The sequence below is a fragment of the Myxocyprinus asiaticus genome, chromosome 47 (assembly GCF_019703515.2).
Source record: "Myxocyprinus asiaticus isolate MX2 ecotype Aquarium Trade chromosome 47, UBuf_Myxa_2, whole genome shotgun sequence".
In the NCBI taxonomy this organism is placed as follows: Eukaryota; Metazoa; Chordata; class Actinopteri; order Cypriniformes; family Catostomidae; genus Myxocyprinus; species Myxocyprinus asiaticus.
The window spans coordinates 17,567,033-17,592,919 of record NC_059390.1 but is presented as its reverse complement, the minus strand read 5'-3'; the positions used below and the strand labels follow the sequence as shown (position 1 = coordinate 17,592,919).

Sequence of the window (25,887 nt, the reverse complement as noted above, 5' to 3'; positions counted from 1 at the left end):
CAACAGCAAATCAGATCTACACAAAATTTCTAAAGTGAAACAAACACTTGTTACTCAAATTTGCATAAACTTGAAAAAAAAAACAACAACTTGAAAACAAAGTGTTGACTATCCATTGACAAATCTATTAATAGATTTTGGAACTGACACAAGGGAAAGTTAACACTTCTGTTAATCAACACAAAATGGTTTGGTATGGTAAATTTCACAAAATGGTGAAATATTGACCGTTTAATCACCCTGTCTCTAGATGCATTTGTAAGAGATGAAGTTCTTTTTAACTTGACACAGCAAGTTTAAAGTGCTCCATCTTTTGTGTCATATTTGTGTTTGTTTGCCCTGCACTGTCCAGACATGCTGACACTACGCTTGCCCTAAAGAAAAAGTTGGCTGCATGTGTCATTAGATGGCATGTGTATTTAGGCATTTGCCAGGATGCCTAGCAAGATTTACTGACACACTTGATGACAGTTGACATGGAACACTGTCGTGCCTGATTGATGTTTAAGATTTAACTGGGTGTGATAGCTGCTCACATTCACCTATGGGTGTAAGACATCATTCAGGCCTAAGGAAGTAATAGAAACTGAGACTATAGTATGTTACACACACACACACACACACACACACTTGTTTTTCTATCATGGTGGGGACTTTCCATTGACTTCTGTTGTTTTTTTAGACTTGGCTAAAACTATTTTCTATTCCCTAACCATCACATAAACACTTTTAGATTTTCATTAAAACTTTATTTAGTATGTTTATTTTCCTCATGTGAACCGTTTACTGCCCCCACCTCCACCCACCCCCAAATGTGGGTGATTTCAGGTTTTACGGTCCTTGTGGAGATGTTTGGTCTTCACAATGTAGGCAAAACCTAACTTACTCACCTTACTCAAATGCTGTCGATTTAGCTTAACTTGTACTGAACCGGGAATATTCCTTTTAAGTTCATTCGCTCTATTAACTTTAACCAGGCTCATCTTGGCAGGAATTACAAAACCAAACATTTACGGCACATAATCGGACAGCAAACCTCAATCTAAATTCATCAACATGTGTTTGCTCATCAAGGGCCTTGTTTGTTTAGCTTCGTTCTTTTTTCACGGAACAGAGGCATTAGGTAAACAAATGTGCTCTCGTTTACCAGGACAACGCCTCCTGTATGTAACGACAATGAGCTCATTCGTTCATACCGCGTGACTGACATCACCTCCCTGTGCCCCATTTTTCATTCTCCCAATCAGTCTCTTCCTCTCCCTCCCATCAAGCCATTGTCTTCCACCCACAGGTGATCAGCATCTTAATAGCTTTCTGTTGTTTGTGTGTGAGTGTCCAAACAGGGCTCTCATTAATAAACCTAGGCTCAGGTCTTTTGTGGGTGAAGTGCAAATCAAAGGATGATCAAAGTTCACCCCAGCGATGGAGGAGGCACTGAAGCCTTCATTCAGTCCTTTGTTTTCTATCTAATAATTCTTCAACCCCCTGCAATTTAACCTGTTTGTCGTCGATAAATCTTTCTATATTTAAAGCGCTAGTTAATTGCTAGGTAACCGGTATCCTGGCAACATTGGAATGCTCTGTGAGTGTGAGTTTCGCTCCTGGTCTCCTTCTATGTGAAGTGGCATTCTGTGGCGTCTCGCTTCCCTTTGCGATTTGATATAAGCACTTTACAATGTTGTCAGGGCAAAGAAAAGGAAAATGCACACATGGGCTCTGTTAAACCTGTCACAAGCACATGTGAAACCTTCAAGAGCCTTTACAATGGAATTCCCCATCAGCCACTAAAAGGGAAAGTCATTTTGCGCTTTGTAAACATGCTCATGTTTGAGTATCGTGAACATTTAATTGACATGTCTTTTTCTCTCTGTTTTTTTTCTCTCTTCCCATCTTTGCTTGCTTTCTTTCCCTCTCCAGACTGTTCAGTTTGTCCAAGGCATCTTTGTGGAAAAGTACGACCCCACAATAGAAGATTCATACAGAAAGGCAAGTCAAATTCTGCATAATTTTGAATGTTTACAAGGTGCCAAAGTACAAAAAAAGTCTGATGTTTTTCTGAATTTTTTAAATCCCACACTCCCCACACATACTTTGCAGGTGGTATAACCAAAATCTTATGTTATGAAAATTATCACATTAATGGTATTTCTAACAATATAGTTATTTACTCATTAAAAAATTTTTTTTTTTATAATACATGTATAATATATTTATAATTCACTGATACTTAATTTAAAAAGGTACTTCATATCATTTGATTCTTTTTATTTGGAATTTATTTGGATTTCATGTTAGATTATTTCATAGCAAAATATTAAGTCTGGCATCAGTACAAAAATTATTCAAAATAATTTGAATTTTACATTAACACACCAGCTGTGACGTTGCCAGGTAACCACAAACAACCTACAATTACACCACATCTACATGCGAGCGTTGCGGCACAATGCATCAAAACTAAATCACGCCCATTATGATTAGCGAAAGCAACCATCTGCGGCACAGTTTCCTGAATAGGTTATAGTTTTTTGCTGGATTCCAATTTTAAAAATGGCACTGCAGATACACCGCAATATAAAAAGTATAGTGGAATCTCTACGGATTGACACATTTCTAACTTTGCACCATAAAAACTTCATATCCAGCCTTAGTAGCGCACGTAAAAAGTGTGCTCAGTGTGTTGGAGGTCTCATCGACCCTCTACTTAGACTGCTGTGTTTGATGATGTTTATTTTTGAATGGCCTCTGTCCAAGTCCCTGAGACAAAGGCTGTTGCTAAAAATTAACGTTCAATCAAACAGTAAAAGGAAGTTCCATCTTGACCAGCAATTCCCATCCTCATTGTTGCTTATGCTGATGTCCCATAGACACTTCCTGTAGGCAAGGTTTACCTGTGTTGAATGTCATTTAATTAGATAACAAAATATCACTTTTTTGTCATAATGAGAATGCAAACAAATCAGAACACAATAAGATCTGGACATGATACTTGGCATGATACTTGGCAGTAAATGACCATCATCTTAATGTTTTGATGATGTCACAAAAATGTGATGGCAGTGGCTTTGAAACCAGGTCGCATCATAGTCTTTGTGCTAATAGCCCCCTATAGACTTCTTTAAATTAGTGATTCATACAGAAGGCGTGCTGTCACCTCAAAGACACCAGGAAGGTAGCAGTGCTGGAATGTTCCATGGAGAGCTCTGCAGGGGTGATGGTGATGAGTGAGCTCATTAACAGCACAGACGCTCAGGAAGAGATGAACTTGATTAGAGGCTTTGCTTTTTAATGATGCGACTGCCAATGCCAGTTTGTTGTGTTGTGCTGATTTTGTGTTTCTCTGCCTTTGCAGCAAGTGGAGGTGGATGGACAGCAGTGTATGCTGGAAATTCTGGATACAGCTGGAACGGTAAGACTATGAAAAATGTGAAATTTGAACGAAACTAAACAGCCTATGTGAAATATACTTTTAGAAATACATCAGAAAGGTGTATAGATCTGGGTTGGTTAAGTAGTGTTCGTCAGTGGCCGATTCTGATATACAAATATACACTCAACAAGCACTTCATTAGGTACATCTGTACATCTACTTATTCACGCAATTATCTAATCAACCAATCGTGTGGCAGCAGTGCAATGCATAAAATCATGCAGGTATGGATCAGGAGCTTCAGTTAATGTTCACATCAACCATCAGAATGGAGGAAAAAATATTATCCCAGCGATTTGGACCGTGGCATGATTGTTGGTGCCAGATGGGCTGGTTTGAGTATTTCTGTAACTGCTGATCTCCTGGGATTTTCATGCACAACATGAACGTTGAACAAACGTTACATTTTATATAGAGCTTCAAAGCGCTTTACACAGGGATCTAGGGGACTCTCCTCAACAACCACCAGTGTGCAGCATCCACCTGGATGATGCGACGGCAGCCATAGTGCGCTAGTACGCTCACCACACACCAGCTATTGGTGGAGAGGAGAGAGTAGAGTGATACAGCCAATTAATGGATGGGGATTATTAGGAAGCCATGACTGATAAGGGCCAATGGGGGGAATTTGGCCAGGACACCGGCGATACACCCCTACTCTTTTCGATTAGTGGCCTGGGATTTTTAATGACCACAGAGAGTCAGGACTTTGGTTTAACGTCTCATCCGAAGGACGGTGCCTTTTTACAGGATAGTGTCCCCATCATTATACTGGGGCATTAGGACCTACACAGTCCACAGTGTGAGCACCCCCTGCTTGACTCCCTAGTACCTCTTCCAGCAGCAACCTTAGTTTTCCCCGGAGGTCTCCCATCTAGGTACTGACCAGGCTCAGCCCTGCTTAGCTTCAGTAGGCAACCAGTCTTTAGATACAGGGTGATATGGCTGCTGACAACAGTCACTATAGTTTACTCAGAATGGTGCTAAAAACAAAAAACATCCAGTGAGCAGCAGTTATGCAGACAGAAACGCCTTGTTGTCAACAAAGAATGGCCAGACTGGTTCGAGCTGACAGCTTAAAAAAAGTTCCCAGAAGTGTCATAAAATAGTCCGTGTGACTTGTTCTTCATATTCAAAGCTTTCTGAAGGCATACAATTACTTTATATGATAAACAGACTGAAATTTCAGTCATTATTCACTCACAAATAAAATAAAATCATTGATCAACTCATGTAAACAGAGCCCAAATCAGATACGGCGACACGTAAATAACATCAAACCTCATTTGTTTCTTGCGCGTATCGTTTCCAAACATCTTGAAGTTATGACACAAGAACCAGTTGATGTTATTGATTTACATAAAATTAACACTTGTTAGTTAACACTTATTTATACACTATATTTGCTCAAAAGTCCTTTCTACAGAGAAAAGAAAGTCAAATGGGTTTGAAACAACACAAGGGATGTAAATAATAACAGAAATTTCATTTTTGGGTGAAGTGAACTATCCCTTCAAGTCCTTCTTGATCCAGGTAAACTGTCTCTGTGGTTAGGGAACTGTAAGTCTGCTACATGACGAATAACCGGCACTCTGTAGCTGTCATGGTCTTATACAGGTGCATGAGGTTACAGAGTCGTTTTGCCCCCCTTAGTGGATAAGGACATATTTCCAGCTCTGCAATCCCGTTTTACAACTCTTGAGTTGTGGTGACAGATGGTGAATGTTGTCCTTGGGCTCTCTGCCCCAGAATGGAGCCACGGTTAAATGAAACCCAGCCAATTTAACTGACGATATTTCTGTCGGGAGATGTGAACTACAAACTGGCTTCTTGGCCGCAGTTTTTGTACAGTAAGACTGGCACTTGCTTGACTTCAAATCTAAAGGGGTCGAATTAGTATTAAATCTAAATCTTCCTTGTTCCAAATAAAGTGCAGGGCACTCCAGAACATCATCTTAATGAAATCCTGAAACTGGGTCAGCTAAAACCAATCAGTCCGAACACAGAGTGTTTACTGAGAGATGGAACACTAAGTTGTTTATCAGCAAGCAGTTATCTGCAATTGTTGTACATTACTACAGTGATAGAGCCCTTAATGGGATAGTTCACGTCGCAATTGCAAAAATGGCCACAAAGAAACACCTTTCTCTAGAAAGTCTGTTGTTCTTTTGAGAGATGAATGCACTGCTGTCTCGAAAGGAGAAAGCATACTTGATTTAACCAGGACCAAAAGAGAAGAACAACAAAAGGAATGGTAAAATAGTCTCTAGCTTGAGAAACGGACTCCTCTCAGGTCCTCACCATCCTTTGATGAACAGAAAGTTTGAATAATACAGCAATTATTTGAAATGCAAAGTCATTTATAACATAATAAATGTTTTTACTGTAGTTTTTGATCAATGTTAAGGCAACTTGGTAAATAAAGACCCCGGCACACTCATGGCAAAGTGCTTTTTCGTCCTTTGCTCAGAGCCAAAAAGAAGTTCGGAACAGCTAAGCAATGGCATACTGTTTGCGAACATTCAGACAATGACCACACCGCTGTGGGAGGCGTTAGAGGTATGCTTAAATATGAGGACGTTCAAGACTACATGTAAAACATCAACTAAAGTGACATTACAATGTGTTATCAATGACTTCATGACTCATTCTATGAGCAGAGTTCACTTAAGATAAGTAAAAGAAGCTGTTTTAAGTACTAAACGATGATTTAAGTTAGTATGCACTAGAAATGTATAATTTGTCATGTTTACCTTTTGCATTCATGGCGCTAACACGCTATACGCAGGCATAATATGCATTGATTACACTCTGTTATATTGTAATTTATGATAACACCAATACTAAAAATGTCTCTATGCGAACGGTCATTCAGATGTAGGTAAGTCTGCACCAGTTCGCAAATAACTCTACCCACCAGTGTGTTCATGTTGACTGATCTTAACTGAATGAACGTGAATTAGCTGTCAGCCTCAAAGTAGCTGGAACTCCTGGTCACTCCTAACGATGACATTGACCAATGGGAGTAAGAAGGTGTTTAGTAAGAAGTTTTGCTTAACGTTTGCCCTGACGAATTGTTAAGAACCACCCAAACGAACTCAAAAACACCTTTTTGGCCAGATTTTGTTCTTTGTTTTTGTATGAAGTGTGCCAGGGCCTTAAAAGTATCAGTTTCTTTCAAAAACATAATTCCATCAGGATTTCAAACATTTGAGTGGTAGTGTAGTAGATCTGCATCGGTATGTGGATAAGTCTTTGTTTCTTTTAAAGATTTCTATTGTTAGTCTGCTTGTAGAGGAGTGCCGCAACTCCTCTGTACATTGTCTAAAATCTTCCGCCTCTTTTCTCTCCCACTCAGGAACAATTCACAGCCATGAGGGACCTGTACATGAAGAATGGCCAGGGCTTTGCACTAGTATACTCCATAACAGCACAGTCCACCTTCAACGACCTGCAGGACTTGAGAGAACAGATTCTGCGGGTCAAAGACACAGATGACGTGAGTCTTCTCCTTTCTACGTTCAAACAGCACTCTACTTCATCTGTAAAAGCTTGCACTCACAGTGTCTGTACTGCTCTACCTGTAGCTTTCATCTAACATTGTCATTGGATGGTTTCAGCACTAGTGTCTCCTTTCTAACATGGCACTGAACTATCACACGCACTCTGAGCCCTTATGCTTGACCTTTCAGCATGTGAAGAAGTGAGACGAAAGGCCAGAGTATTTTCCCACATGCGCCGCCATCTTTTTTGACAGTACAGGTTGGCCAAATCTTTTGATTTGGGCCAGCGTGCGGCGACTAAGCAACCACCTTGAACACCCTAGCAACCACTCAATCACCTTAGCAATTGCATAGTAACGCCCTGACATTCGCCCAGAATACCTTAGCATCATGGCAGGGAATTTTGCATGGAAAGTACCACTCACATTTTCAGAAAATGTAAAAGTTTTCTAGTTTTGACTGGTTGTTGGTTTAGGCATAGATCTTTAGGTGTGGTATGAGTTACTTTGTTGAGAGTGAGAGGAAATGAAGCCTTGTGAAAGGCGTATGGGGGAAGAGTATGTATGTAGGGTCTCGTTCTAAAGGGTTTCAGGGAAAGATGATAGTGTGATGACCTCAGTTGACCTGCGCTGTTGCTGTCATATTTCTCCTCTGATTTAACGCAGTACATTGCCCGTTTCACTTATGTGTTCTGCCTTAGCTTCCTGCTTTGGTTATCATCATTTACACAATATGTGCATTTCCTTGTTGCTTTGAAAGTGTCTGCCAAAAATAAACGTAAAATATAAATGCAGTGTCGCACAGTTTCACTTCTTTGTCTCATGACAGACTGTGTTTGAAAGCTGAGAGTTGAGTTTGCGGTGTTAATCAAATAGGAATCTGTCCTGAGCCTCAGTGTGGCCAAGAGTGTTTTCTTTGCTCTTTTTCCCTTTTTGTTCCTTCCCTTTTTGCTGTCTCTCTTTTAGTTTTTTGAGGAACAGCTGTTGAAACCTTTGGTCAGGCAAGAATCATGAGCATCATAGTTTCAGTTAATGCCTCTAAATAGGTTCCTAGGTAAAAAAAAAAAAAAAAAGTAGAAGTGCATATCAAGAAAGCATGACTGTGCATGCTAAAATTGCATTGTATTTTGCTACGATCATCTAATCAGCTACTTTATATAGTCTCAGAGGTGTGTTTAAAATAGAGTTAATTTTCACTGCTTCTCAAATTGAAGATGTTTGTTATATAATTTTTAATGCATTTAATTAAGACCCAGCTGATTTGTTGATGTGAACTCATTTACTCTATCAATTCAAGACGTCCTAAGTCTTTAAATTCAGAGTTTCGACTGGATCATAGTTAGTGCCTGATGCTAATTCGAATTTTTGTCTCTCAGGTGCCAATGATCCTGGTGGGTAATAAGTGTGATCTGGAAGACGAGAGGGTGGTCGGGAAAGAACAGGGCCAGAATCTCGCCCGCCAGTGGAACAGCTGCGCTTTCCTGGAGTCTTCTGCAAAGTCCAAGATTAACGTCAATGAGGTGAGCCTGAAGTCTTATGCATGGTGACCACTGAGGCCTCCCTTAGATGATACTACACAAAGATCATATTTGTCCTGTTAATGCAGAGTTGTCACAGACTCGCAGTATTAGGATAAACGGCATGCATATTTGGACATGATTTGAAAATAGGTTATGAGGGATGGAAATACAGTCTGTTCAATATGTCATATGGTCTTAAAGTTCTAGGTCACATCTAATTTTCATAACCCATGTTCTCTGAGATTTTTTTGTCTACTAAATTTGTGTAGTTACTGCTGTCAATTGAGGAAAATTTGTAATTGAATTAATTACACGATATTCTGATTAATCAATTAAATTAATCGCAATTAATCGCATATATCAGTATTTGCTGAAAAAAGCCCCCAAATAAAAATAAAAAGAATTCACTATACAACCATTAAGTAATTATATTTAAATAAGTATAAATATAATATACAATAAATATAGTAATTCAAATAATTAAAATACATTACATTAGTGTGACAGACGAGTAAAGCATTGATAAGACAATACAAAAAAAGTGGCTTTAGAAGGCAACATTTTATTTGTTTCCATATTATTGAACATTAGCCTATAGTCAACAGCATTTACATTTTCAGTTGAATTTGTCAATCTGTCCGAGGTAGATTTATTATAAGGGCTTTTCTAAGGACATGCGTCATGCGTACGCTTTTGGAGTGTCTCATTTTGGTTGCGTCGTGTCATAAACAGCATTTTTAGGTTGTTGTGTCAAGTTAAACGTAGTTTGAAACATCTCGAGACCCCTACATTTGGAGTTGTGCTCCATCTGTGTTTGAACACAAGAAAGCATTCTCATCTTGTGCTGTCTGCTGTTAGTAAATGTGGTTTGTTGCTTGTACAGCTGCAGTTGTGCTTACTGCTCCCTGATGACTGAGACTCGTAAAAATATGAAGGTGGTACTTCAAGCTTGAATTGCTCCGATGGTAGGAAAATTCCTTATCACGTCCGGGTTGCATAATTAATTGCGTTAATTTTTTAGCACGTTATTTTTTTACATAATTAATTGCACTGAATTAATGCGTTAAATCGACAGCCCTATTGGAAAGACAATTTTCAGTGTTTCATCGTCTAAACAACTGTACAACATATTGATTGGACTGTACGTCTATCCCTCACAGCCTTGTTTTTGTTCGGGTAAAAGTAAATATTTGGTTCTGTTGTCTAGGGGGCAATAACCCCACCCCCATAGGCACGGCCATGCTGCAAAAGACATTTTTGCTCCAAGTCCAAGAATTTAGAGGTGAAGCAAAGTTCTAAACCTTTAAGCTACATTATATTGATCTGTGTTTGCTTGAATTGAATCTTCAACACTTTTATTTGGTTACGACAGCTACACAGCCCAAGTCTTCCCCATCGACCACGTTTCCTTCATATGTTTTAGACTGGGGTTTTTCCCCAGGCTTTTCAGTTCAGGTCAGGCTTCAGTTATCTTCAGACATGCCTGTGTTGGCGTCACCACAGAGCTGCTCTTCTGTGCCAAGCTTTCAGAACAGTGTCATTGTCAGCTAGTGATATCGCTTCATGAAGGCGTAGTCACACATTAGCGAGGCAGCCAGTCAGCTGCAGCAGTCCGACACAGAGCACCCTTTTGTGAGCAGCATGACTCTGCCATGGCCTCTGACTACATGACATAGTGCTGCTTTCAGTTCAGGCAGTTAGAAACAGCAGTTTGTTATGTAGCAACAAGACTACGGTTGCTTGGTTTTGCATATAAGATGAATTTTTAAGACCTACTGTGCTGGTCTGGAGTAGGGTTGGATCATATATTGAATAATATTCATGATATATTCATAATATATTGCTAGCGATATAAAATTTTGCAACATTGTGACTATTGAGATGATTTTAATGTGCTTTTCATTTGGCCATTAAGTTTCTTAAATGCTATGTTCCTGACTAATTTTGTGATCCACCTTGAATAGTGTTAAGACTGAAATGATGTAATAGATTAAACTTTAGTGGCAAAATTGCATTAGGGTTGGTAAGTTTTATATATTTTTGTGCATTAATCTCGACTGCCCAAACTGCCTATTAAAAAGAATTGGTTCAAACATGTTCATGGAAATCTCTGTGTGATATTTGTCATATACTAGAATATTTTAGTAAACATATTGGTTGGTAAATATTGCAGTTTGTTATGTTTTATTATATTGGTGCATATAAATGAAAATTATGCCTCATTTATTCTTCATTTAGAGAAAACAATGTGGAAAACATGCCTTGATGGAACTTGATCACAGGAAATCAACAGGTTGCTTCCGAAAGTTCATGTACCCTGAATTCAACCTCATTCTGCTGAATTACTGACAAGCACCATACCCTATAAGACATTTCTCCATCGATTCAAATGTGCTCGCCATTTCCTAAGGTGCTACTAATAGAACTTTGCACAAGCAATCTCCGAAACACAGGTTCTGGTCCTGTGGGAACCAGGAAGTAATCGTGTTCACGAAAGCAATGGATTCGGAGGTTACATTTTCACTCTAAAATTGACGCTTCGCTAAGCCCTGCCTTAAAAGCGTTTCTGACCAATCCTGTCTTAGTAACTGTTGCCATGCGCCATTACTCTGACAAGCGTTGCTTTTTTCCAAAGAGAGTCTACAAGAGAAATGTGTGTTTGAGCAGTTTTAAGCGGAATTTTACAGAACTCATCCACAAAATTAAAAAAAAGTTGTTGATGGGTCACTTGTAGTTGTAATTGTGACACAAGGTACATAGAGAGGATACACACAGTGTTTTTTCTTTCTTTTTTTTAATAAAATAAAATAAATACATTTAATAAAAATAAATAAATATCGAGAAGAGCATGCTATATTTGCTCCAAGGTAAATTAAATCGACTAACTTAACATTAATTTATGCATTCATTCAGGTCTTAGTAAAGGTGATAGTAAATAAAGAGTTCACAGCAACAAAGTGTGTTATGAGATGTTATTAGCAGTTCTGTTCACTTATGCTAATGTTATGAGGTGTGTAATCACCATCAAATGACACTTTTCTCTTTTTATGCGACTGATGATCATTTGCCTCGATTCTGATTCACAGTCTGCACAGTTTTCAATGAAATGACAGTGTCATTTAACCATTTCTTTTGCAAAAACATCAGATAAATATACTTTACAATGTCACTTTTCATTCCAGCCCACTTAAGAATATTGTCAATTCAGTTTATGAGAGTAGTAAAAAATGTGCCGTCTTCACAGCAGTCTCTCATTCATTCCAGTGGGAAGTTCTGCAAAGCTTGTCAGAGCAAATAACAGTAGCTAAGGGGGGCGGAGCTTAGCAAACAATCAATTACATTTTTACTCCACTGACGGTTAGGTTTAGGGTTGGGGTTTGGGTTAGGGGGTAGAATGCATCTATTTTTAGTTTTTGTACTGAAATCATGTTTTTGTACTGTCCTTATACAAATAAATAAAAGAAAAGAATCTGGTGCTCTCGCTTGCCAAATACGTTCAACAACACTTCCATCTTTAGCCACTGGGGGCAGTGGTTTGATTTCAGTAGCTGAACTTTTGGCCTACTGTCACCGAATTCACAGTGTGTACAGTCTGCTTGATTATTTTAGCCATTTTTTTTTTTTTTTACTTTATTTAACTTGTTGCATTAAACATTTTAATCTACTTCAGCTATTCGGATGAAACGATGCTTCCTGTATTAACGGAAGGAAACACCTAAATATTAAGGTACATTTAGAATATCATCAAAAGGCTCAAAAATGTCAAGATATATGATTATTTTTTATTTTTTTTTTTTTTTGTATACCTCCTAGCCCTAGTCTGGAGTCACTCTTTACTGTATTTGGGTTTTTTAGGGTTGCTGCAGGACAGAGGGTGTTGATATAACATCTTCATATTTTTTATTTTTTTTCTTAGCTTTGGAAATGGTTTAGGATTGTTAATTTCCTCATGCCACAGCAGAGACCTGCATCATTATTACATGTCCAGTGACTGCCTTTCACTCTCCCGCACGCGAAATCCACATACTGATTTAATGAAACTTCAGTTGGAGCTCTCTATGTAAGATAATGATGAACTTTAGCTGCGAATGACCACAGTCAAAGTGATTCATCACTTTCAGGAATCCTTCCTAATACTTCCTTGTTTTGCACATAGATAAAGCTGGGCTGACCTGTGATGCTGACCAGTGAAATACAAAACGCTCCCCTGTACATGCTAGGGATGAGCGATACCACTTTTTTTCTTTTTGATCCGATACTAAGTACCTGATAAAAAAAAACTGTGATCTCTTTCTTACTGTCTTAAGATGATTCATACAGTGAAGTTTGAATGTTTTAAAAAAAAAATTGTGAGGTGTTCTATCAAATTAATTACACTTTTCAAGTCATTTAGTTAGGAATGGCGAATTGGTCATCCAAAACCAGCAATGCCAAAAACTATTTAGACAGGAAATGAGAACATTTGGTGCTGCCAGGACTCTGCCTCTTTGACTTTTTGCTTTGGTCATTTCTTTTTGTACCTTTTCATTGAAAGAATTAAGGAAAATATAATATAATAAGTGCATTTACTGTATTAATCTCCCTAAATTTGCTACTTTGTACTTGTGTTCATAGATTATATTTTTTCATTCATATTTTTCATTGAGGTGCATCCTGTACTTTGGCAATCTTTATCTGGTATAACTCAGATCATCTGTTTTTATGCTTAGACAGCATGGATTAGGAGCTTATCCTTCTAAGCACACATCCCATGTCTGCCTCTCAACACAACACATAGTGACTGAGACCTTTAATGCAAACGCTGCTCTATTAGCAGTGTCCTTCAACATCTACAGTATATTAAACATCCAAATCTTTTTTTTTTTTTCTTCTGTCTGCTATAACTGTTTATTTACGGTGTCATTTTGTGGTAGTCTAGGCAACAGCAACAACTGTAAAAGCTGCAGATGTTTTATGGAAATAACTGATGATGCAGGAGCTGTTTTTTACCCTGTGGGAGCTGAACATCTGTGATGGGAAGCATTCACACCCCTGAATGAGTGATTTCTCTGTGTTTCAGTCACGAGCAGTAGTACTCAACCCAGTTCAGGAGCAAAAGATCTCTTGTTAACAAGAGCCACATTACAAGCTCTAGATGTGCATTCTATTAAGAGTTGGAAGCTTAGTTTTAAGTGTCACTATAAATTTGAAATAATGGGCAGACAACACAGTTTAATAATCATTCGACTGGGGTAGACATAAAGCTTTTTCAGATTAAAGGAATATTCTGCTTTATGTTTTGTTATATTTTAAAGTTTATTTTATATCCTTAAACATTAAAAAAACACTGTTTCAAAAGCATAGCCGCAAGATTTAAACAATATGCATGTTAACATGATTTTAGTGTGATAAAATCTCTGTTCTACATGATTTTCATGTGATATAGTCGCTTACAGGGTGTTTGGTTGTCATGGCAACAAAGTTGTTATATTGGATATAACTTTATATAGAAAAGGCTTGTGAGCAATTTCATCACACTAAAATCCTGTTAACACGCATATTGTTTACATCTTGTGGCTATTCTTTTGCAACAGAGTGTATTTTAGCATTTATGGACTGGCCCCATTTACTTTCATTGTAAGCGCCTCACTGTAACCGTGAGTTTAGCTTTTTATAACCCTTGGATTCTGTTCGTTAAAGGCCAGCACCTTTACTGTTCGGGGTCTAATTTGACCCCGACCTGTTATCATACATTGAGTTGATTTTTTTATAAAGGAAATGAATGTCAATAAATTCATCATATTAAACTCTAGCATTTTATCTGGAATTTGATGGTATTTAGACTTAATTTTATATTTTTTTAAATATCTAATTATAAAATAAACTCACTTTATATTAATTTCACTTCTGTAAAAACATAAACTTTACTAATCTAACAAATTAAGAAAATATCAGATTATAATTGTGTTATATACAATTACAAACGTTATTGTATTTTATATAAGTAATATCGCACATCTGTGATACTCACTTTATTTGACAAAAATAACTGCCTTGATGTACTTTGGATTGTGCTGTGATGTTCTGTATAAAAGCACTAACAATAAATGAACAGATATGAACAGGAATGAATAGTGATAATACAATTTATATTTAAATTCAAATCAGTAATGTGAACAGCAATAATGTGGGGTTAAACTCTGACTTTGATCTGTGTGTGTGTGTGTGTGTGTGTGTGTGTGTGTGTGTGTGTGTGTGTTGCATTGTGGCTGATTTATTTGTTTACATTTTTTGGGACAAAAGAAAAAAAAATGCTCTACATTATAGTCTCACAAATTCATTCCATTGTGTGTGTGTGTGTGTGCGCATGCATGTGTGTGTGTGTGTGTGTGTTTATTGCATTGTGGATGTGCTAGAGTCTCACCCCATCATTTTTGTGTGGGTGTGTTCCACATTGTGGCTGATTGATTGATTTTATTTGATAAAAAAATGTTCTTTGTTATAGTCTCTTCCATTCATTTCCTATGGGGGTCAAACTTGACCCCGAACAGTAAGAGTGCTCTGATGAAGGAAACCAATTTTTAATTTTAAAAGAAAAGTCAAAAGGGTTAAAAATCACCCCAACAGTAACAGATGGTTAAGTAAACGAGGGCCTTTGTTCTTTCTATTTATTTTTATTTTTGTTTTTTTTTGTTTGTGGTTATCAGTGTTATGACACAAATGCTGCCAATTGTACTTGTATTGAACCCGGAATATTCTTTTAGAATCCCAAGATTTTCTTTACTTTTACTTCAGTTTACTTCAGTTTTTGTTGTGTTGATTTATTAAATCTGTTAAATAAATAGCAGTTGAACTACATAGTTTGGGCCCTGTTTTTTTAATTAACTGTTTTTCTAAAAAAAAATAAAATAAATAAATAAACATTTTCATAATGTACCACATTTTTACAGAATTTACAGCATTAGATGAGAGAATTTCTTTAAGCAAAATGGACATTATAAATAAAATATATCCAAATCAATCAGAATCAAATTGTTTCGAAATTGGAAACTAATTTAGAGCTGAAAATTGAAAGATATTTCAACTGACAAGGCTCAGATGAAAACTTGTCAAAGTCAACACGAAAAGGCATTTACAACCCATTTTCTTGATTTTTGTAATGTGACGTATTTCATTTCGTGAGGGAAACAAGAGAATAATGTACATCAAAACTTGATTTAATCAGGAATTGATTGAATTTTGAAATCTGGTATACTTTTGAGAGTGATATTGTTTTAACACATTAGCTCAATAATTAATAAGTTATTATATTATAATGATATTTATACTAAACACCACACTTGAAATGCTGCTTGTCCAATCAGATTAGAGAAATGTTGGTCTATAACGGAACTGTTCTGTAATGTTCTAAGATTTTAAGTCAGTCTTCAGTTTTCCTGAGTGTAAACAAAAAAAAGTACACTGCACCTATGTTCACTGGGAAACGTTTTTGGTCTCTGCAGATCTTCTATGACCTGGTCCGGCAAATCAACAGGAAAACTCCAGTACCTGGAAAGGCACGCAAAAAGTCCACCTGCCAGCTGCTCTAATATACAGCTGTTCTTTTGCTCTGAGCCAGGTAAGAGCATAATTATTGGCGGAGTAGAAATGATTGACAGTCCATCAAAAAACATGTTCTGGATTCATGTTTATAGCTTCAGAATCCAGAAATCCAAGAGAAAGTGGTTGCAAAATGAGCTATTTAGATTGACTCTGCAAGAAGTAGTTCACAGCAGGAAATAAAAACTACTTTTAACCTTTTCCTTCTTCCTCTCTTCCTGTAGGTCTGATTTACTGCTGTGTCTTTCAGCAGTGCCAGCATTCCCACGTTACTAAAACCTAACATCGAATGGACTTTCCTGTGTGGTGATGCCCCTTTAACAAACCAACCAACAACCAACCAATGGATTCAAGGCTACAGTACCATGTCGGTTTTTTGCACATAGATAACCATCATCACTTTCCAATGTCGCGAGAAAAAGATTTTTACATATAATTATATAAAGATATATTCTAACTGTATGCAACTGAATAAAAAAATGAAATGAGTAAATGAATAAAGAGCTAGACAAAAGAATTTAAAAAAATACAAAGCCTACACGCAGTGTTATCGCTAACGGAGACAGCCACCGTTGTAAATGAGGGAATGTCTAATCAGGCTGTGCACGTCGCCATGGCAATTACAATGATATTTATAAGCACCACTATTTTAGCCAGAGAGGAGAGGAAGTCCAAAGATCTCCTTTATAAACCATTCATACAGCTAACTTTCACTTATTGTTTTTTATTTTTATTTTTTTTTTTTTCATTATTTTGATGATTTTGTTTTTTGTAATTTTTTTTTTTTTTTTTTTTTTTTTTTTTGCTTTTATTAATGATTTCTTTCTCTCCTGCCTTTTCTCTTTTATTAAATTACTAGATTTTTCCTCTATGGAGATGTTATATTCGCAACAGCTATTGATATGAGTTTTACTTTAGGAAAAAAAAAAACCTGTGGATACAGTGATGTACATGTAAAAAGTTCAAAAATATAATTTTTCTGTCATTTATCATATTGTCCATAGCCTCAGATGTTGCCTTCAAATGTGTTGAGACCTTTTTGTCTTTTTCTTTATTTTCCCTGGAGAAAATCCATCTACAAGTCATTTCCATGATCTTAGGTCCATCTCTTAGGCCATGTCAGGTTCCTTTGTTTACAAAGAAGTTTGTTCAGCAGGCTTTTTTTTCCAAGATATTTCCAAAAATAAAAAGGGGTATTTGATCATTTAGTTTTGGACTTCACTAATGAGGGACTCATCTCTCTGAAGCTCTTCTTTTTGGGTGGTCTTATACAAATAGTCAAATCCCCCTTCACCAAGCTGATCCTGATCAAATAAAGTATATATTTTAAATCATTGGGGGTTTTTTTTAATACAGGATTTAAAATAAAAAAAATCATCAGTGGTGTCACTCTCTATACTAGCCCTCCCTCCTCAAGCTTGCTGATGCATCAGGTGTAAACTGAGGATATGAAAACAAATATTGGATCCTGTCAGTAAAGAATGAGGACAAGATGTCTGTTAGTGACTGTTTCAACTTTGTAACAATTTGAACCTGTTTTCTGTCTTCAATTCTGTTGGGGTTAACTGAATGTTGGGGGTCTGTGAACTTTGTTTTAAGCAAGAAAAAAAACGGGAAGAATTGATAAAGAAAAAAAAAAAACAATAAAATAAGTGTTCATCAACTGGTATTCATAAAGTTAACAAAAGAACTGAATGTGCTCTGTAAAGCAGTTGTGCACAAGTACTTGTTGAGCATTAGCTCAATCATGTCTCTTTAAAGGGATTGTTCACCAAAACCATATCACCTTCTGTCCAGAAGAAAGAAAGTCATTTGGGTTTGGAATGACTTGACTGTGTAAAATAAATTATAAAGATTTTTCATTTTTGGGTGAACTATTCCTTTAAACATCGTAATGACTCTTTACAGGGTATAGCATGCAGTATGTACTCAAAATGGATTCGTTATGGATGCTTTGAGGATTTGCACTGTGTAAAGTGAAGAACACAACTCCTAGGGTGTGTCCATAGAAGAAGTGGACACAGGTAAACATTTCAAGTTGTGTGTTTTGATTACCGCAAGCAAATGCCTTGTTGCTCTGAAATAAAAAAGGAAATAAATGGGAATAAACGTCCTTGATATGAGGACCTTGGGCCTGAGACAGAGTCGAAGTATTTCTAATGCAAGGTCTTCTGCTTCTGGTGGGCGGGGGATGGAGGGAGGGAAGGGTGGGTGGCCAAATGTCAACTTAAAAGCCTTAATTAAAGTGGTGCAATTTTGTATAACCAAGCATCTGTAGTTTAATAAATTGGATTGCCATGCAAGAACTCTCAAGAAGCCAGTTTTTGTCACTTGAATGTCTTGTGTATTGTTTTAGCATTTTTCTAACGGTCAAATAAAAAAGATAACAGTTTTAACACGCTATCATGAAACATTTGCTTTAAAGTTATGGTTATTATCTTCTGATTAAGAGTGAGCAGAAAACAATAATGGAACGTTACATTGGTGCAGGAATTGGAAGTAAAACAAACAGGAGGACAGGAACATTTACAGTACTTGAAACAAGCAGAACCACTGGGATTTGGTAATATGGCTTATTATAGAAGATGGAGAATATTGAGTAACATGCAGAATACACCATCACTGAGTACCATTGTCAGTAACACTTTTAACACATAACACTTATAGGCTATTTAATAAATGTCATTAGTCATTAACAAACATTACATTATACAATGCTCTACAGATCAGTTAATGTTCATTTAAAAAGTTTGAAATTTTGTTCATGTAATATATTTGGACATATTTATTGTATATGTACATCAACTACTGATATGTTGAGCATTATATAATGTTTATTATAGACTTGTTAAAGTTTTTTTTTCTTTATTTTCTTTATTTTATTTTTTTTGTAAAGTGTTAGCACATTGATATATATATATATATATATATATATATATATATATTACATTTAGATTTAAATGGTGACTTCAAAGTACTTGGCTTTAGTAATCTCAAGGTTTTGACTTAAAACTGTTCTTTTAATAATTATTTGTATAATATGACTAAAGCAAATTGTCAATAAATGAATGAAATATATCATTGTACTATACAAATCTCATAAGGTTAGTAATATTGTGTGTAGACAAACCCATGCATTTTATCTTTAGTTCGACATGAACTGACTGCACATGAATAATTGTCTTTTATATGGTCATTGTACTAAAGCCAAAAAAAGTATTAAAATATTATTTGGAAAATATTTACTTCTTATTAAGTTGACAGTGTATCTGTCTTATGCTGGAGTAATGTTTGATGTATAGACCCGAATAAAGAAAAAGTTTAATTTAAAAAATAAATATAATAAAATATATATTTTATTTTAAATACATTTATCGTGGAAAGCGCTATATAAATAAATTTGTAAAACTATACAATAAAACAATAAATATTGTTTCAAAGCAGCTTTACAGAGAAAAGTGAATTACAACCCTTATTTCTTTCAAATAAGAATATATATATATTTCTATTTCATTTTTATTTATTTTTTTGAGGATTTGTTTTTTATTTCTGTTTTAATTTTTTACTCTTGCTGTCAATAGAACAAAATAATCGTAATTAATGTAATGATTTCAGACTTAACTGTGAAAGTGTCAAATAACATCAATGTTTGTATACTTTATTTTTCTTGGACATTTTTTGTGGACCCCTAGCACCCCCATGTGGCCCCCTGGGGGCCCCGGACCCCAGTTTGAAAAAGATATGGGACAGATTTGCTATAATTCAGAACAAGATTTTTTATGTTAAGGGGGGTGTTCTAGTTTACTAATAATATTTATTAAATGTTAATTAATTATTATTTATTTATTAATAATTTATACTCAATTTATTAAATATTAAATAATCTAAAACTATATATATATATATATATATATATAGTTTTAGATTATTTAGATAAATTATATATAAATTATATAATAATATATAAAATGATCAAGAAAGGCGTAAACATAGACAGTAACCTCCAGTACGCTGGATGGCGATGTGCGCTTTTGTCTCGACAAACTCCACTATACGAGAAGAAGAAAAATGTACGGATGACATGTGAGAAACGCCGGAGTAATAACGGAGTCTTAATAATGACAACTTTAACACTGATATCCTCTAATAAAATGACGATATCGTAGGAAGACATTTTTGTCAAGTTCGCATGACATTTGTGAAGTTTACCTTGCTGTCATGATTGAAAACGAGCATGTTTTGCATTTGACCTCCGCAGTAAGTGTTTGTTCTGGATCGTTGTTCACATAATTTCGTGATTTGGGTCAAATTATAATCTGATTGTATTCGTTTCAAGATCAACTATTTTTAACATGAATCTCAGTGTGACAGTTAGAACAAGAGTGAATCTGTTTCGGAGTAAGACGACTCTCTCCCACTGTAGAAGACTGTCAGACAATGTTCCCATTTCATCTGATCAAATTCAGTCCAGCACATCTCAGCAGCCCAGGACTACACGGAGAGCACGTGTCCTTCTCTTCCCCGGACAGGGCAGTCAGTTCGTCGGCATGGGAAGAGGACTTTTGAAGTATGGGAATGTCAAGGAGATGTTTTCTGTAGCACAGAAGGTTCTGGGTTATGATCTGCTGTCTCTGTGCTTAAATGGACCCGAGGAAGATCTGATGAAGACTGTTCATTGCCAGCCAGCTGTGTTTGTCTGCTCACTGGCTGCTGTGGAAAGACTGAACCACGAAAATCCTGCTGTATGTGAGCCATAAGATCAGTCCAAAGCTTATCAGTTTGTGATGTCATTGGATACTGGCAGTGACATAAATGTCTCATGATAGAAAGGCACCCATGTGGTCAATACTAATAGAAAACCCATTGATCCCCTCAGGCTATTGAGAGCTGTGTGGCTGCTGCAGGTTTCAGTGTTGGGGAATTTGCTGCTTTGGTCTTCTCTGGTGCAATGGACTTTGCTGAAGGTAAAACTGATCCTCTATTTTATAAACCATTTATTTTTATTTTTTTAACACATGAATGAATTTCTTGAAAATATACCCAGGCCACATCACCTCAAAATCAACAGAACAAATAACAATGATATATTGCATAAATAATATACTGTATATATTTTTGTGACAATTAGGTACATTTCCCCCCCAAAATTGGATTTGAGTTGTTTGTAATTCCCTTTATTCTCATATAATACCATTATTTCATTTAATTCAGCATATATTAAAGGCATTACAACAAATACTATCATGATGTATGAATACTTTACGATTTAAAAAATACATTTTTATTTTTTAAGCAGTCATTAGAATTATATATATTTTTTATATTATGGTTGCAAAAACTTTTGATGGTCCTTAAATGTACTTTGTTTTTTTTGTTTTTACATGAAATATTATTTAAAAAATATATTTATTGATAAAGTTTTTGTATTGATTATTTTCACATTAAAAAGAAAAATATGAATAACATGTATACAAGACAAAAAAATATTTAAAAAAAACCAAATCATTTACTCATTTACTCACCTTCTTGCCATCCCAGATACGTATGACTTTCTTCCTTTTGCTGAACACAAATGAAGATTTTTAGAAGAATTCTCAGCTCTGTAAATCCATACAATGCAAGTGAATGGTGACCAAAATTTTGAAGCTCCAAAATCACATAAAGGCAGCATAAAAGTAATCCATACGACTCCAGTGGTTAAATCCATATCTTCTGAAGTGATATGATAATAATACTTAAATATTGATCTGTTTCTCACCCACACCTGTCATATCCCTTCTAAAGATATGGATTGCAACACTGGATTTGTATGGATTACTTTTATGCTGCCTTTATGTGCTTTTTGGAGCTTCAAATTTCTGTTCACCATGTACTTGCATTGTATGGACCTACAGAGCTGAAATATTCTTCTAAAAATCTTCATTTGTGTTCAGCAGAAGGAAGAAAGTCATACACATCTTGTATGGCATGGGAAAATTTTCATTTTTGGGTGAACTATCTCTTTAAGGCTTCATTTTCTTTAAGCAAAGTATGGTTTCTTATGGCTTTCTTTTGATTTTGGGGTGAGATGTAACCTGGTCATGTTCTTGGTAGTTTTTGTGATACTTCACCCCCATTTAGTTTATCATAATGGTCCGTATCTCTCTAATGTGCGTCTCTCTGTTCTCAGCTCTGTTTGCTGTAAAAGTGAGGGCAGAGGCAATGCAGAAGGCCTCTGACCTAGTACCGAGTGGCATGCTGTCTGTGATTGGCCGACCCCAGGCCAACTACAAATATGCCTGCCTCCAAGCTAGAGAGCACTGTCTGTCTTTAGGTATCCAAGAGCCTGTGTGTGCCATTGCAAACTACCTCTTTCCAGATGGCAGGGTAATAGCTGGCCACAAAGAGGTAAGAGTGGCCAATCATGTAATGTAATGTAATTTATGATTTAGATGTGACTTGTCATTTTTTAGTGCATTACGGGAATCCTTTAGCAACTCTTTTCTTTCCCAGGCTTTGGATTTCCTTCAAAAGAACTCTAGAGAGCTGCACTTCATGAGAACTCGACTGCTGCCAGTTAGCGGGGCCTTTCACACCCCACTGATGGAGCCGGCGGAGGAACCCCTGAGAGACGTCCTGAGACAGATAGAGGTACGGCGCCCTGAGATCGCTGTACACTCAAATGTGGATGGAAAGCGTTACATGCACGACAAGCACGTTCGGAAACAGCTGGCCAAACAGCTGGTGTCTCCAGTGAAATGGGAGCAGACGCTGCATGAGATTTATGAAAGAGCCCAGGGGCAGGAGTTTCCTCACACCTATGAGGTGGGGCCTGGAAAACAGTTGGGCTCAACACTACAGAAATGCAACATGAAGGCTTTTAAGAACTATACACATGTAGATGTTGTTTTGCCAGAAGATTAATCAATGTTATATTGTAGCAAAGTTCTGTTTTCTACTTTCAAATATAAAAGTAGCCTGAAAAACCACACACTTTGTTTCCTTTTTAAAAAATGTATTGCTCAAACTTATGTGTTTGGAAAGTCCAGCTTCCATTAGTAGTGCAGAAATGCTTTTAGAGGAATAGGTAACAATTCATTGGCCTAATTATCTAGCAATCCCCCCCCCCACAAAAACAATCTTTAACTTGCAAAAACCTGAACATACTGTATATGAATATACTGTGTATATGTGAACCAGCACTTCATTCAAATCAATTATAAAAGCAAATGTAAAATAAGCAGTTGGACGCTCTGAAGCCAAAGACCAGCTCTTGACCCCATCAGTGTGACATTCAGCCTTCAGAATCATTCCAAGTAGTAATGAAGATAGACACAGCGACCAGTGAAAAAGCAGAGGCCAGTATATATGTGGTCCTTCGTGACCAATACGGAATGCTCAAATTAGACACCTAAAAAAAATCAAAGTTAAAACACAGATTAATTAAGAATCATACAGGTAGCATATCTAAACACCCTGATGTTTTATTCAAAGACCAGATGCCCCTATTATAAATCTATAAGAGCTATGTGTCCTGAATATGCCCTTGTTTAAATACACTGGACGACAGTAACTAAATAAACCATTTAAGTATCTTTACACAAAAGACTCATACATTTTTGGTAGGGCTGTCAATTGAATGTGTTATTTTAGTGCAATTAATTAGATAAAAAAAAATAACATGTTAAAATGTAACGCAATTGATCATGCCCCCAGATTGTGCATAAATGGCCTAATAAGGAGATTTCCAAATATCAGAGCAATTCAAGCTTGAATGTTTTTGCATTTCCTAGTCAGCAGGGGGCAGTCAGCGCAGTTTCAGCTGTACTGCACAAAATGAGCCACACCCTGCAGAGCGTGTTCTTGTGTTTTGTACAGACGGAGCACAAAGAAAGTGCAGTGGTCTCGAGAGGCATTTTCAAAGTTTCAAACTACATCTAACATGACAACGTCCTAAGAATGCAGTGTTCGTAGCGTGAGACGCTGAAAATCAATAAGAAGCGACGCATCCAAAGTGAGATGCTCCAAAAGGGTCTATCTGATGCATTTGTACATAGATCAACAAAAACACATGCCGTGAGAACATCTCTTAAGTCTACCTCGGAACAGATTGACAAACTCAATTGTAAACTGGATTGCTGTGGACTGTAGGCCAGCACTTATCTTCAATCATATGGAAATACAAATAATATATTGACTTTTAAAGCCCTTTTTGTATTGTCTAATGAATGCTTTACTTGTCTGCCGCAAAAATGTAATGTATTTGAATTATCTGAATTATATTTATTAAATATATTATATTTATCATTTTAATATATTAGAAATATCATTTTAATTATTTAAGGCATTTTTCAGCAAATACTGATAAATGTGATTAATTGCAAATAATTTGATTAATTAATCAGCACATCATGTATTTCGATTTTCTACATTTCAGTTGATTGACAGCCCTAATGTTTACTTGTTTTAGCAACAGAAATACTGTGCTTACCCAGGCTGCCCACTTTCTTGCCTCCTGACAGCCAGTTTGAATTTTTGGAACCAGCCAGGACTTCCTTAACATTGCCATAATTTTAGACCCCCAAAGGCTGCCAAGGATCCTGTTTAAAACAATGAATATAATTATTAATCTTGAATTAACAAACCATGCCCGGTACTGTCAAGTTTTGCCCCCTGTTTCGATGGCTCGTGCTTTGAAATCCATTTTTCCATGGGGGAATGCTGTCTTAGATTCCTCATAGAGACACAACTCACCCAGATAATGCTCTCCTGGTTCGGACATAAGAATATATCCCCATGTTCAGAGGATGCCATTGGACAGGCAATTGTTGACGCCATTTGTTTTCCAATTCATCCCCTATCTGAGCCAGCTGTCGTCCAGCAAGCTGGGTAACTCTGTTATTCAGACAAGAAAAGGTAGTAACAGATGTGTGAACAAGGCCTCAAATTTACAAGCCAAATGCATTTAAAATGCTCCTATAGGTGAAATATAAATATTAAATTGTGACACTACAACATAATAATTTTGAGTAAATGTTTTAGTCATGATTACCTCATACTGATGGCATAGAGAGTGTTGGGGTCTACCTCAACAGGTCCAGCCTGGAGGGATGTGGCACTTTTGCGCTGCCGTGTTTCTTCCACCATTGTGTTCTGAAAAGTGTAATCATGTTTAGCATCACACAATCCACCCATTTAACCAACAATTTGCCTAAATCCCATTTTCAAGAGTACTCGATTTCCTTTTCCTGCTGTGGTTCTTTATTTTGTTTGTGTGGGGGAAGAGAACTTTGTTATTTCACACTGCCCTTTGTGGTCACACGTGACTTGATCCTGTAGCTATTGCTTTCAACAAACTTGTATCACTCTGTAAACACACAGGTCATGTGATTTCAGAACACTGGGTGTGTCTCTGTCTATTGCAGCCATAGTGTTGAAGATGACATCATTACCCATACAATCGAGTTTTGCAAAACACCTGCAGCCATAAACATAATGTCCTGTAAGCCTAATGCTAGAGGCACTCTGATCTTTGAAACAATAAAAAAAATGAAATGCCACAGACAGACACAGTGATGTTTAAAATCTTACTCAGTTCTCACCTTTATTATAGCAGCCTTACTTTTACTGCTCGAAGTTATGAAAGAGGATGTAATATAAATGCAGGTTGCTTATTTGTTGCATAAATAACACATTTGTGTGAATCCAGTGAAAGCAAAGCTTAATGTATTTTTTTTTTCCTCCTCCATGTGACTCCTGAAATCATTGGGCTTAATGCAAATGCTCTTTCAAATGAGCCAAATTGCTCAAAGCCGAACAAAATGGAAACATTTTTATGAACAATTACAATAGTTTTTTTGGTTTTTGGACAAATGAAG

General features: G+C 36.5%; 2 protein-coding genes across 4 annotated transcripts in view; both read left to right on the top strand.

The window, feature by feature from the left end:
- Window positions 1-17,693, top strand: part of rap1b (RAP1B, member of RAS oncogene family) — a 68,728-nt gene extending 51,035 nt beyond the window's left edge. For all 3 annotated transcript variants that reach the window (XM_051690974.1, XM_051690976.1, XM_051690975.1), the window contains exons 3-8: window positions 1,918-1,986; window positions 3,353-3,409; window positions 6,789-6,929; window positions 8,309-8,452; window positions 15,934-16,049; window positions 16,255-17,693. In XM_051690974.1, the coding sequence (XP_051546934.1) occupies window positions 1,918-1,986; window positions 3,353-3,409; window positions 6,789-6,929; window positions 8,309-8,452; window positions 15,934-16,020 (498 nt within the window). In that variant the 3' untranslated portion in view covers window positions 16,021-16,049; window positions 16,255-17,693. The remainder of the gene's footprint in view (window positions 1-1,917; window positions 1,987-3,352; window positions 3,410-6,788; window positions 6,930-8,308; window positions 8,453-15,933; window positions 16,050-16,254) is intronic.
- Window positions 17,694-20,097: 2,404 nt separating this feature from the next.
- mcat (malonyl CoA:ACP acyltransferase (mitochondrial)) lies at window positions 20,098-22,948 on the top strand. The gene is made up of 4 exons (XM_051691508.1): window positions 20,098-20,772; window positions 20,907-20,994; window positions 22,200-22,417; window positions 22,523-22,948. The coding sequence occupies exons 1-4, from the start codon at window positions 20,383-20,385 to the stop codon at window positions 22,931-22,933; spliced, it is 1,107 nt and encodes a 368-aa protein (XP_051547468.1). The 5' UTR covers window positions 20,098-20,382; the 3' UTR covers window positions 22,934-22,948.
- The last annotated feature ends 2,939 nt before the right edge of the window (window positions 22,949-25,887 follow it).

Bases quoted from the DNA above. Each gene is read 5' to 3' on its own strand.
- mcat (XM_051691508.1), top strand. From the start codon at position 20,383: ATGAATCTCAGTGTGACAGTTAGAACAAGAGTGAATCTGTTTCGGAGT. The intron at 20,773-20,906 runs GTATGTGAGCCA...TGATCCCCTCAG, and splicing joins TGAACCACGAAAATCCTGCT to GCTATTGAGAGCTGTGTGGC. The intron at 20,995-22,199 runs GTAAAACTGATC...CTCTGTTCTCAG, and splicing joins TGCAATGGACTTTGCTGAAG to CTCTGTTTGCTGTAAAAGTG.